We start from the raw sequence: 14,045 nt of genomic DNA, 5'->3' as shown, positions 1-14,045 counted from the left end.
TAACCTCTCCACCGCGGGGAAGATGACTATGATCCAATCTGTCACATCCACCTCTAGCATTTAGCATATGAACTGCTTCAAGGTTCCAAAAAAACCTTGCCATGAAATCAATGTTGTACAAAGAGACTTCTTCTGGGGTAAAGAACAAGACAAATCAAAGGGACTCTACTACATTGCCTGGACTGCGGTTAATAAACCAAAGGAACTTGGGGGTCTACGCTTCAAAAATATGGATATCTTCAATTTGGCTATGCTATCAAAAATAGCCTGGAGACTGATAAAGGAACCAGACTCTATATGGAGCAGAACCATGAAAGCTACTCACTTCCCCAACACTGAAGTTATAAGACTGGATACCAGGCCAAATTCCACTGACTCTTGGATATGGAAAGGGATCCTGGAAGGCATCGTCCCAATTCAACAAAATTACATCTAGAAGATTGGTAACGGTAGGAAAATCCAAATTTGGAAGGATAGATGGATCGCATCCACCTCTGATAGGATCCACAAACCTACCCTCTGTCCGGATTCCCTTACAACTGTCAACCAACTTCTTACAAATTCTGGAGAATGGGATATAGATATCCTGAAGCAATGGTTCACACCTAACATTCAACACCGGATTCTTCTAACCCATACTTCCCCTTCTGAACATGATGAAATCCAGTGGTCCATCACTACCAACAAGAAATTTTCTATCAAGTCTTTATACGACAAACAAATCAAGGACAAGTATGCCACAAATATTCAGATAGCTCCCTGGAAACAAATTTGGGCTCTACACACAAGTCCAGCAATCCAACTTTTCATTTGGAAATGTGCTCATGGAAAACTTCCGAAAAATGCTAATACTACAAGTATCTTGAGCTACATAAGTCCTATATGCTCCTTCTGCAACAATGGAGCTGAAGATATTACTCATGTTCTATTATCCTTCCCGGCTACCTCTGAAGTATGGAAGAACCTCTTTGGGGAACACCAGAGCCTATTCTCTGGGGTAATATCCTTCCATCATTGGTTCAATAGATGGTTCCATGCCATCAATCTCTCAACTAACTTGAATGAAGCCTATACCACTACCTGTTAGTACATATGGAAAGCAAGATGTGACCGGGTGTTTAGGAAAATGCCTCTTAATGCCAAAGTCACTGCAATAAACATTACTCAGCATCTATGCAGCCACGATAGAGTTCATCACAAACCAGGGAATATTCTGAACAACCTCAACACCAGAGAACTACAGCCAACCCAGACCGACCTCGGATAATTTGGAATCACTATTAGCATGCATTTTAAATTGCAAAATCTTTGCCATGCTACTAGTGATACTCAGTCCTATACTAACTACTCCTTTGTTACTATGAACTTCTCAGGTCAATGCATGGGAACAAGAAACCTCAAAGACTATACTCCTGGACTCGGCAGAGCATAAAGAGAAATCAGAGGAGCCCAGTTTGCAATAACATGGGGAAGGACAATGGAGCGAACTAACGTTAGTTTCGCTGCCGAAGAGGAGGAAACATTACAAGCAATCAAAGCAGGTTACCAAATGGAAGTCCAAAACAGGTTCAAAGAGGATCAAAGTACATCCTAACAGAACAAGAACAACAACAAGGCCCCTACCAATTTCGTCTTAGGAAAGCTCTCTATAGTCACTGCTAATCAAAAATTTGCTGCCATTAACCTTGCAAGAATGTCTATGAGGTCTAATCTCTTCTCTGACTCTACTTGGAGAGGAAACAATCTTCAAACCATCTTGCTTGCTTTACAGAATCCCTTAACAAACAATCCTCATCTGAAATTATGTAATAACTCTTCCTTAATTTTGAGTGATACATCTGTGGCAACCTTTAGCCCAGACAGTATCCACATGACAGACTGTGTTGGCAGGCTGAGGGGAGACTCCCCGGGCACAGCCAACATATCTGCCTTGTACCCTTAGCTTTTCTAGCTAAGTTTTTTTCTTATAAAAAAAAGAATAAAGAAGTGGCAACCTTGTGTATGACTCGTAGGAGGCTAACTTTATAGGTACACAAAATATACTCGCCACGTGTCCGTAGGAAGTAGTACAAACTAAGTCCGAAAATCTTATCAAAAGATTTCTACCCCTTTCCCAAAAACGACCATCAGTGACCTGTCAAATTGAATGACAGAATTGCTTTTACCATTATTGGATCTGCGAAGTGAATAAAGTATTGAGTACGAAAGAGTATTTTGTTATCAGCGCGAAACTGAGCCACGAAGAATTAATTGGAGTGCAGAACAAGATATCCTTTACGAAATCCAGCGGACGAAGTAAGGTTGCTTGAGAGAAAATAACTTGCGAAATTAATGAATTGCTAGACAAGAAAAGTGACAGCTGTCCCGACAAATCTCCGAGATTATCAGTGAAAAGGAGGAATAAACTTTATGGAAAATGACATACGCGAAGTAAAAAGTAAGATTGCGAGAAATATATATCAGACAACGAGATAAAATTAGCTGTCTTCCACTAGTAGATTAGCCTATAAATAGAGACCATTGGTCATTGTAAAAGAGGGTTGGGTTTTTGGGTAAAGGAGAGTTGTATTGTCTAGGTGAGAGATTAGGGTTTTTTGGCATCCTTTACTTGTATTTCATTACTTGAGTTTAAATTAGAAAGTTTTTTCTTACGAATTGCATATGATGTCTTAAATCTTGTTTACTTTCTATTTGAGTGAACTTCTAGATTTCGAGTAGTTACAGACTTAGCTGAATCAAAACAATGGGGAGGTGGTGTTTAGATATGTAGTTTCTTATGACCTCCCCATTTTTTCGTGAAGCATTCATAATAGAACCTCCTCATTGTTATTTTTACTAGGATCCTCCTCGTTGTTTGATTAGTCTGACTTATACTAGTGCCTGACAGTTTAGCTTGACTCAGACTCTGAGTCAGATTAGTCAGTTAAATATGTGTTTCCTCCATTTTGTAACATAAGAATTTATGATCCTTAATTTGATGAAGATTCCAAAGCTGAGAGGATCACGTAGCGTCCGTTGAATATCGTAAACCAACGGAGAAGAAAATAGATGTGGGTTATTGCTTTAGCCGGCCAAATCCGATTTCCTTAGGGGATAACGACAAACATGTAGCAATATAGCTATTTCCAAACATATGCTCTGATAAGTCTACCTAAAATACGAAGATTTTATTAGTACATTAAGATGATATCTCTCTATTAGTAGTACAATCACACAAATTTGTTACAACTAGGCTTAATCAAATTTCCTCAAGAATAAAAAGTTTTGAGTTACAGCTTTTGCGTGTTCATTAAAAGTGACTTTGTCGAAGAAGCCATCGAAGAATTAGTAGTACTTGATGAACTTGTAGAAGCAGAAGCAGTAGTAGAAGTACCAGTATGACTCCTATATGCAAAATCTGACAGTTTCATGACAGGTGTATAGTATATCGGCAGGGGCATTTTCCCTGGCAAATTAGGCAATGTTGCTTCTTGACTTAGAACTTGAATTGCTTGCTTCATTGAAGGCCGTGCTTTATAATCTGGGTGAGCGCACCATAGTCCAACAATCATCAATCTTTTCATTTGTTCTTCGTTGAAAATCCTATTGAGTTGCTCATCAGCTGCATCAAGAAGTTTTCCCGTTCCGTAAAGATCCCACACCCATGGTAATAATCTCACCTTGGATTCTTCGAGTTTCGGCTCAACAGGTTTTCTTCCACACGCGATCTCCAAACAAACGTTTCCGAAACTGTAAACGTCGGATTCTTTACTTGCCCTTCCTGTAGTTACACATTCTGGCGCTAAATACCCCATTGTTCCAGCTAGAACCGTAGTCTGTGACCCTAATTCATGATCCACAAACCTAGCCAGACCGAAATCTCCTAGCTTCGCATTAAAACTTGAATCTAACATCACATTACTTGATTTGATATCTCTATGTACTACACATTGTTCCCATTCTTCGTGTAAATATAGCAAAGCTGAAGCAAGCCCTTGAGCTATTTTGTATCTCAGTGTCCAACTAAGAATATGACTTCCCTTCCCGAAAAGATGAGAATCCAGACTTCCATTAGGCATGTACTCGTAAACCAACAAAAACTCACCATAATCGTGACACCAACCGATCAACCTGACAATATTTCGATGTCTTATACGGCTAATCACCGTGACTTCTGATATGTATTCTTTCTTTCCTTGGCTTGATCCTCTCGATATTCTTTTAACTGCTATAGTTTCATTTCTCTCATTTTCGCCTTTTAAAACACCTTTGTAGACACATCCAAAGCCTCCTTCACCGAGCTTTCCATCCTCACTGAAGCTATTCGTATCTAACAGAAGTTCTTTATACGTAAACCTTCTCGGCCCAGTTCCTTTGACAAACTTGTCTTCCATTGAAGCATCCAGCGACATTTCTTTCTTCCCTTGTTTCTTCTTTTTCAAGTAATTTCTATAAGTAAGCGTCACATAAATTGACACAGCTAGGAAGACAACAATAACTATAACAAGAACAACAGCCAGAGCAGTAGTATTCTTTCGCGACGATTTCGTTTGGTTAGCGTTCGTCACAAAATCCCAGGATAGAATTTGATGTAGTTCCGTTGAGGGACCAGTAGATGCTGAAAGCCCAACGATTACGGTTTCTGGAAGAACCGTCGTTAAATCGAAAGGGTAAGTTATATTTGGAACACCATTATATGTTTCTCCTGGCTTGTAGGTTAAATAAACATATAAACTTTTGGTAGTAGAGTTGTATCCAATCCAAGTTGATCCTCTTTTACCACCTCGCATTTCAGTTGGCCATTTCATACTCGTAGCGGAAACAATAGAATTTATATCGATACCGACATGGTTATCATCGGGATCAAACTCATTCTTGAATGTATCGTATTCAACCGCTATAAGATGGTTTGAAGCCGACCCATCAGAAGATGCGTTGAATAATCCCAACCATTCTGAACTTGAGTTCATGGGAAGTTCAGAACCAACTGGCGCCATGAAAAACGCAAGACCTTCTCCGTGTTTATCTTGATCTAATCCATTGATGATGAATTCAAAATGAGTAACAAAGTCTGCTACGATTCGCGTTTTAGCATCCCAGATTTGAATGGGTATGGAATAAACGGCACGACCGGAACTGTTAACTAAGGTACCGTCAACTTGGTTTTTAGTGAGCTGAATGATATTATCTGGTGATGGGAACGCGTCCCCGGAGAATACTATGTTTGGCGAAGTACGAGGAAAAGATGAGTAGTTGAAGACTGTTTCTGGAGTAGTGTTGGGCAGATTATGAAATAGAAGAAGAATGTAAAAGATAATGAAGGGAAATGATGGAGAATTAGGAGACATTTCTTGTTGCAGGGGAATGGAATTTGGTTAAGGAATTTTGGTGCTTAATATCGTTGAGTTTTGGGAGTAGAGAATTGTGAATCGGGTTAATAAAGGGCGGAAGGAAATTAGGGACTTGTTTTCAAGTGATTTTGTTGTTTTCTTCCAGGCCGGCAACAATGAAGAATAATTGTGTGTATGATGCTACATTTTTTTGTTGGCTTCTGATTTGGAATAATGACAGCCAAGACCATTGTTCCATTTGGAATACCCCTGATCTTAAAAAAAAAGAAAGAACAAAACGGCTAAGTTGACAAATATAACGGAAGGATTCGCAGAGTAGTGCATACCTCAAGTATTAAAGTCAACCTTTTGACTAATGGAAATTAGTCCCGGTTGATTAAGTTTGTGTAAAATGATTAAATTGCTTCTTATTGCAACGAAACGGAATCGCATGTAGTTGGATTTACTATGTTTCATAGGATTATTTAGATGGAGGTCTAAGAACTTGCACAGTCATAAATATAAAAAGCTATCCAAATACGCTTAATATAACAATTTCCAATTTAGGAACCACACTGGTAAAATGTATTTGTTTGTATCCAGAAATATTTACAGGCTCAAAACACAATCAGTATGATGATGATGAAAGATAGGGTTAATAGCACAAAACAAACAAGAATAACAGAGACGCGAACTTAACGTGGTTTGGCAAGTGTTGCCTACATCCATGGACGAATCTCCGTAGGAAGAAATTTTATTGTTGTTTGGATTACAATAGTTTCCTCTATCAGGGCGTGCCTCTTTAGGGTTATAATTCCCACTTATTTATACAGTTAAATATCTGGATTTGCCCCCAAGAGTGAATTATTGTTGTTGAAGTGAAAAGCAAGTTGCCTTAGTTGTTTGTAGAAATCACAACCAAGACGCCCCCAATTGTGAATGTTGTGAATGGATGATTGGATGTAAGCAGGTAAGCATGAAACGTTGTTCTAGGCCCAAACTAGTCCGATTTGCAATGGAAGCGTTATACTGGTTCGGAGAAGCTGCATGAAACTGGAGTGCAATGGTTGCAGAAGAGACACGACCCGAACAGTTACTGGTGAAACTTAAGTGCAATGATTTATCCAAAACAATTGTGTTGTTGAAAGTGAGCTGCATCTGTTGATGCAAAACTGCGCTGCAACAGTTAAATCGAAAATCTGAGCCGCAATAGTTGATGCGAAACTGAACTGGAGCAGTTGTATAGAACTATACTGGTAATAGTTGTCGGAGAACATGAGCTATTTTTGCACAGTCATTATGCTAGAATATCTGTCAGTTGTTGTTGCAAGCGAAACTTGAATTTTCAGGATGATAGTAATTTTCGTCTTACTGGGCAGCAGTAGTTGTTGTTACTAAACTGCTGTCAACTACGGGCTGAGATGCGGCAATTTTAGGCGAAAAGGCGACAAACTTTGGTGAGACCCTTCAATCGTTGGGATGGTAAAAGACTTTTATGTGCTGTTGGACCTCCCATCGGTCTTGGATGTTGAAAAAGCGGGGGTACAACAACCACACCCAATACTTTGTTCAACAATCTGTATGGACTAACTCTAATATAATTCCGAGACACTAGCTAATAAAGTGATCTCTATCAAGAAATATATCAAAGAGTTATATCTTAGTTTGTCAATGTAATCAGCAAATAGTACATATATGAATTCGTGAGCCTGATTATTATGAGAAATAACATGGATGGTACGAAATACCAATATTCAAGTGTCAATCAATTTATATCCAACAACCAAAGGTCGGATTTACCAATTGATTGAATTACGCACAACCTGTGATATTACAATTATATAAAAAATATAACGCGGAAAAGAAATAACACAGACGCCAGAAGTTTTGTTAACGAGACCTAGTCTAGATTTGAACACCAGACACTAGCCTACTACAAGTTAACTTCGGGATGGAATGTAGTTGAGCCCTAACCAAGTCTCACACCGATGAAAGTACAATCGCGTTTCTTACTCCTCTAGAACCGTGCTGGATTCTTCCCATTTGATTCCCTTAGATGACCTCACCCACAACTAAGAGTTTCTACGACCCAAAGTTGAAGAATTATAGACAAATCTGTGTCATGCAGGAAATCCTATTTTGATAAATAAATCTGTCTCCCACAGAAGTACCTATGATGTTTGTTCCGTCTTATGATAAATCAAGGTAAACATGAACCAATTGATACACCAGACTTAGATTCCCGAAGAACAACCTAGTAATGTGAATCACCTCATAATAACTTAACTATATGGTAGTATAAGAAGTTATTTTGGAATAAAAAACAATGAGACGAAGAACTTTGTGATTACTTTTTATATCGTACCTATCAGAGATAAATCTCGAGAAAATATTAAAGAAGATAGTACTCAATACGATAGAACAAGTACGATAAGAATATGAAACTACAAAGAAAATAGTTGGATCTGGATTTAGAATCCCAATGAAGTCTTTAAGTCGTTAACCTATACTGGTTTTAGAAAAACCTAGGTTAAAGGAGAATTGAATCTAGCCGCTTATATAGTCTTTCTCCCTTATATAGTCTTTCTAATCATGGTTTGCTTACAATCAAAGATAGAGTTTGCTTTGAAACAAAGCAATTGATATTCATCGCTAAATGAAAACCATATTTAACATTTAAGCTAACTTTGCTTAAAACCAAAGCAGTATTTCTCCACCGTTAGATGGTCTTGGCTTGTTACACACAAATGAAATATACTTTCATTTAGATATGGGTAACCGTACCTAAACGTGTATATTGAGTCGGCTCAACATTAGTTAACCGAAGTTAGCCATATAAACACTTTTGTATTAAACACATTAATCTAACACTTATAGACCAAACATGATAATTAATCAAACATAAATGATAACCAAATGAATCTAATTGTGTTCTCAGTAGAGTTGTTCAATTATTCATCATTGAATATAAATGTATATAAACCAATTGAAACTAAATCGATTTGATTCAACTCATGAAATCTTAGCCACGGTTTGCAAATATTTCATTCCTTAATTTATAAATGTATTTGTTCATGAATATAAGAATCACAATTAACCGATTTAAAAACTTTACCAATTAAGTTTGCAAACGGGTACGCAAACTATAACATCTGGATTTCGGTCTTGACCGACAGTTTGCAAACGGGTATGCAAACTATATTCATGGACCTAATTCAGGTAGAACCGTTTGCATACTGGCATGCAAACTAGGTTCCCCGACTTCTCAGTTAAAAACAGTTCGCTTACTGGTATGTAAGCAAGGTTTCCGGACCTGAATCATACCACGCAGTTCGTATACTTGTATGCATACGGTGATGTTTCCAGAAAATGGTATTTGTTCTCAAAATACCATTGCAATCATTGAAGCATCCTTATAAGACGAGAATCGTTGTCTCACACAAACTATTAGCTTCGAAGTAATTTTTATGTGATCAAATGATCAAGAAGAAACTTTCCGAGTCGACATCAAATGATTGTCTCACACAAACCTTGTAAGATGATTCAAGAAAATTTCCACATGATCATCTTTTGACATATTGTCAAGAATAACGATAAACGTAGCTAAAGCAAAAAAGCTTCTGACACATATTTCGAGATATATATAAGTGAGTTATAATGAGCTCGAAATATCAAATGTGTATATTATAAGTCTATATAATTATACGACTTTGTCTCAATAGGAGAGAATAAAATAGATTTCTGAGTGATAGATGATTTATAATCTCCACATACCTTTTGTTGATGAAGTTCGTCCAAACTCCCCTCAGTAGATCTTCTTCTCCAATCAATGAATGTCGTAAAGTCTAAATCTCAACCACACATTCCATCCTAATCCGAGGCATAGACTAGAAATCAAGCTAAATGAACGTCGTGAAGTCATGGTCACCTAAACTTGACAAACAATCTTGAGATAGCAACGGTTGCGTGTTCGACCGAGCAATGCTCCAACATATGTGTTATTGGATCTGATAGCGATCTTCATATTTCGTCAATAAGGATAACAACAGTGATGTAAAACTAGACCTTAATAGTTACAACGGAAATGAAATGCAATGGCTGCGGTAAACTGGATTGCGATAGTCATATAAAGCTGCACTAATGAGCAAAAATGGATTGGAACAACTTCGGGAAAAACTGAACTGCCGCAAAGACGAGCAAAGCTACACCGCAACAGCTGCGATCATCTATACTATAGTAATTGCGATCATCTGAACTGCAGTAGCAACAAGCAGAGCTGCACTGCAACAACTGCGATCAACTAGGCTGCAGTAGCTGCGAGCAGAGATGGATTACAGCAGTTGCGATCAGCTGGACTGCAAGATCTACGAGAAAATATGGACTACAGCAGATACGTACAACTAGATACATCAACAACGAGCAAAGCTACACTGCAGTAGCTGCGATCAGCTGGTCTGCGGGAGCTGCGAACAAGGTTGCACTGCAGCATCTGCTGAGGAACTGGGCTACAACAGTTCGATCAACTGGACTGTAGCAGTTTTTGCGGAACTAGACTACATCAGTTACGTCCAACTGATTACAACACCGACAAGCAAAGTTAACCAGTAGTAGTTGCGATTATCTAGACTGCAATCGCTTCGAGAAAAGATGGACTATAGTAGCTGCAATCAGCTGGAATGCATAATCTACGAGAAAAGCTGCACTGCAGGAGCTGCGTGAAAAGGTGCACTGCAGGAGTTGCGTGAAAAGTTGCACTGTAGCAGATGCAATCAAGGATGCATCGCAGCAGCTGTGATCAGCTGGACTGTAAAAGCTATGAACAAAGCTGGACTGCAATAGCGATGAGCAAAGTTGCACTGTAGCAGCGATCACCTAGACTGCAGGAGCTTCGAAAAGATATGGACTTTAGAATCCAGGATCATCTGGACTGCTACAGCGACGAGTAAATTTATACTGTAGCAGCGACGAGCAAAGTTACACTGCACCAACGACGATCAAAGATGCACTGCATCAGCTGCAATAACCTAGAATGTAGGAGCCACGAGCAAATCTGCACTTTAGCTGCGAGAAAATATGAACTGTAGAAGCTGCAATTAGCTGGACTCCAGGAGCTAAGAACAAAGTTGGACTGCCCCAGCTGCAATCAGCTGGGCTGCAGGAGCTACGAACAAGGTTTTACTGGAGCAATTGTTGAGAACCGGACTATAACAGTTTGATCTACTGGACTGTAGCAATTTCGAGTAAAATCGGACTGTATCAGTTGCGTCCAAATGAGTGCACCAGTTTCTTAGGAACTGGATTACAACAGTTCGATCAACTAGACTTTAGTAGTTTTTATGGAAGTGAACGACAACAGTTTGATCAACTGGACTGTCGTAGTTACTAACGTTGTAGTTTGATGATATTTGCATCAAAGTATTAGGTTCTATACTCTCCCCCTATTAATCCTGTAACTCGTTGTAGGAATAAGAAGTTCGGGTTTTTTTTTTGTACTTCCGGCAGCTGAGTTTCAGAACGCATTTAGGTGCTACATAACTTGCTCCCAAGCGTGTGGAGTGTTACGTAGCTCACCCAAAAGAGTTACTTTAGACCATGAGGTGTTACATATCTCTCCCCCAAGTGATGATCATCTACGTTGAAGTGATATGAAACTCTCCCTCAGAAGACATTGATTGTCATGCTGCTAAATACTCGCAAAAGGGTGCACTTTTTTGTTACATCTCGCTCGCGCATGAAATGAGGTTGAAGGTTTTTCTACTATATGGAATTCACACGGGGGCCAATTCTACTATTCCAGATGCGCGCAAAATAGAGATGTGTGCATCTCCACATGCCTTGGCATGTGAAGATTTGCTCACCACATTATAGATATCCGATTTGAACAAAAGTATGCATGATTATATGAAAAGATGCAAATATATTTAAATTATATTCGTACCTAGAGAGAAGTTGTATTGCGAATCTGTTTATACGGTGATTATGATGTCCAATGGATATGTATACATTTTCTAATGGTGATGACAGTCGAACGGAATGTTGTGGAAAAAGTTTCAAGAAACAACTCCTTTGAAGTGTAAAATAAATCGATTTTCTCGAGATTAATCTTGATGCCGACGAACTCTCGAGGCAAATATCTTGACGAACTGTAATCTCAAAAATACTGAGGATAAAAATTCATCACTACAGTTTTCGTGAACTTTAGATGTGCTTAAGTTGCAGACTATAGTCGATACAACAGTTAGCATGAACTTTAGAAATAGATCATGTTGTCGAGGGTACCAAAATAAAACTCAATCTAAAACTTTTCCTCCTATAAGTCCTTTCTCCGAAAGTGATTGTCTATGGACTGAGTCGAGACAATATAACTAATCGGTTCACACTTCGTGTGATCGTCTATGGATATGAGATCGAGACAATATAACAATGAAGTATGTTTACTTGATAAAAGGTCCGGACTTAACCAAACACAATAGGATTGCTATTAAGTAAATAGGAATACTTTTCTATATATTTCACTTCTTCGGAATTGAATTCTACTTTGGAAATTATGGATGGAAATACTAATCAAAATATACCAACATAAATTACAGAAGGGAAAAGTAATAAAATTGGATTGGTGGTGGGTCTTGTTGTAGGTTTGGGTGTATTTGGTTGTGCGCTTGGTTGTGGCTTGTTCATTTGGTTGAAGAAGAGGGGCTTCTTAAAGAAGATTCCTGATACAGAGATAATAGATTCCAATGTATTAGTGGACGATGCATTTGATAAAGGAACCGACCCAAAGAGGTTTTCATACAACGAATTGGTTCATGCAACAAACAACTTCGATGAATGAGGAAAACTTGGACAAGGAGGATTTGGAGGGGTATACAAAGGGTTATTGAGTGATCTGAATGTGGCGATAAAAAAAGTCTCGAGTGGATCTGTTAGAATATACACCGAGATGAATATCGAGGTTTTCAAGCTGAAGATGAAGTGGTCAAGATTCAATCAAGCTATCAGAAGATCGACGAAGATTAAGCATGAGGAAAATCGACGGAGATCAAATGAAGTTTCCAAGAATAAAATATCTTGTGTAATTTAGGTAATTTTCTAGTTAAGGAAAATATCTAATTAATTCTCTATATTTTCTATATTCTAGTTAATTAGGAGATATTCTAGTTTATTAAGATACGTTCTCTAGAATAAGATCATATCTTAAATATTTACATATTCACTCTATAAATAAAGAGTGTCATTGTAATTGTAATTCATCCCAGCGGCATCAAAACTGGTGATCAATAATATTTCACTCTTCGGGGTTTTGTCCGTGGATGTAGGTCGAGTTGACCGAACCACGTTAAATCTCTTGTCCCATTTCATTTCTCTTGATCGATGATCCCTCGATACTCATAATTCATTAGGATCCCAACAAGGGAAAAAAGAGTACCAGTCAGAGGTGAAGATTATTAGCCAGTTGAGGCAGAAATTTGTTTCAGCTTATAGGTTGGTGCCACGAAGGAAATGAATTGCTTCTGTATGAGTTCATGCCAAACCGTAGCCTCGATAAACATTTATTTGGAGAAGAAAATGTTCTCATTTGGGAAGTCAGGTACAAAATAGCGCTTGGGTTAGCTTCTGCACTGCTATATCTACACGAAGAATGGGAAAATGTGTACTTCACAGTGATGTTAAATCAAGTAATATTATGTTGGATTCAAATTTTAATGCCAAACTTGGTGATTTCGGTTTTTGTTGATCATGATCTAAGTTCTCAAATAACGGTATTAGCCGGAACCATGGGTTACATAGAACCTGAATTGGCTACTGGTAAATCAAATAAAGAATCCGATATTTATAGTTTTGGAATTGTTGGCATTGTTGCACTTGAGATTGCTTGTGGGAGGAAGCCAGTGGAAGTAAATAGGGGTCTCCTAGTAGATTGGGTTTGGGAATTCTACACAAGTGGAAAGATCATTGAAGCTGCTGATGAGAGACTAGATATGGAGTTTGACAAACAACAAATGGAACGTTTGTTGGTTTTAGGTTTATGGCGTTCTCATCTTGATCCTGCAACTAGAGTACACCATAAACATTTTGAATTTCGAATCCCCGGTGTTGAATCTTCCAACAAAGTTGCCTTCTCCAGTATATAATAGTGTGCCACGACCACATAATATGTGTAAGTGTACTTTTGCTTCAGCTTTTGGTGATTCCTCGAGTTCGCAGACAGATGATGGTCAATGTAGATGCAGTAGCTGTTCGACCAACAATAATTTTTCTCAGGTGTCGATAAAGCCTTCTTCTTCATCGGATTCTCTCAGACATTCTGGTTAAACCTTGTTTGCATATGTTAACGTTCTAATGTTTCCGTAAATATGTATGTGAGAATTTCTGGAAAAACCAAGTTAAAAGCTTTTCAACAGTTAAAAATGTATAATGTCATCGAATAAGATGATTAAATAGTAGAGTTAAAAGAAAACTTTTTAATCTAGTTAGGTACGTCCCTTATGAGTCGGTACAAAATGATACCTAATCCAAATAACTCAGAGTTAGATGTATGAGCTAAGTTAAACCTCGAGCTAGATATTTGAAAAATGAAAAATAATACTCCCTCCATCTTAAATTATTAGTCCGTTTTGATTAAGTCAAGATATTAAGGAGATCGAAAGAGTGTACAAAACTATCCTTATTAAATGATATAATATTTATAAAAATATTTAAATAGAAGATAAAAATAAAAATAAAAATTTTATGAAT

The 14,045-nt window shown here is 38.0% G+C and overlaps 1 protein-coding gene and 1 pseudogene across 1 annotated transcript; one reads left to right on the top strand and one right to left on the bottom strand.

Annotated features, from left to right (window-relative positions):
- Positions 1-3,269: 3,269 nt before the first annotated feature.
- LOC113286571 (L-type lectin-domain containing receptor kinase IX.1-like) lies at positions 3,270-5,327 on the bottom strand. Its single transcript, XM_026535151.1, has one exon. It carries the CDS (start codon positions 5,325-5,327, stop codon positions 3,270-3,272), a length of 2,058 nt encoding a protein of 685 aa, XP_026390936.1.
- Positions 5,328-7,039: 1,712 nt separating this feature from the next.
- On the top strand, positions 7,040-13,622 carry LOC113286570 (annotated as a pseudogene).
- Positions 13,623-14,045: the final 423 nt, after the last annotated feature.

This window comes from Papaver somniferum, chromosome 6, assembly GCF_003573695.1.
Source record: "Papaver somniferum cultivar HN1 chromosome 6, ASM357369v1, whole genome shotgun sequence".
Lineage (NCBI taxonomy): Eukaryota > Viridiplantae > Streptophyta > Magnoliopsida > Ranunculales > Papaveraceae > Papaver > Papaver somniferum.
Note: the sequence above shows the minus strand (reverse complement) of the source record. Positions and strands in the feature narration are given on the sequence as shown.

Bases quoted from the DNA above. Each gene is read 5' to 3' on its own strand.
- LOC113286571 (XM_026535151.1), bottom strand. From the start codon at position 5,327: ATGTCTCCTAATTCTCCATCATTTCCCTTCATTATCTTTTACATTCTT.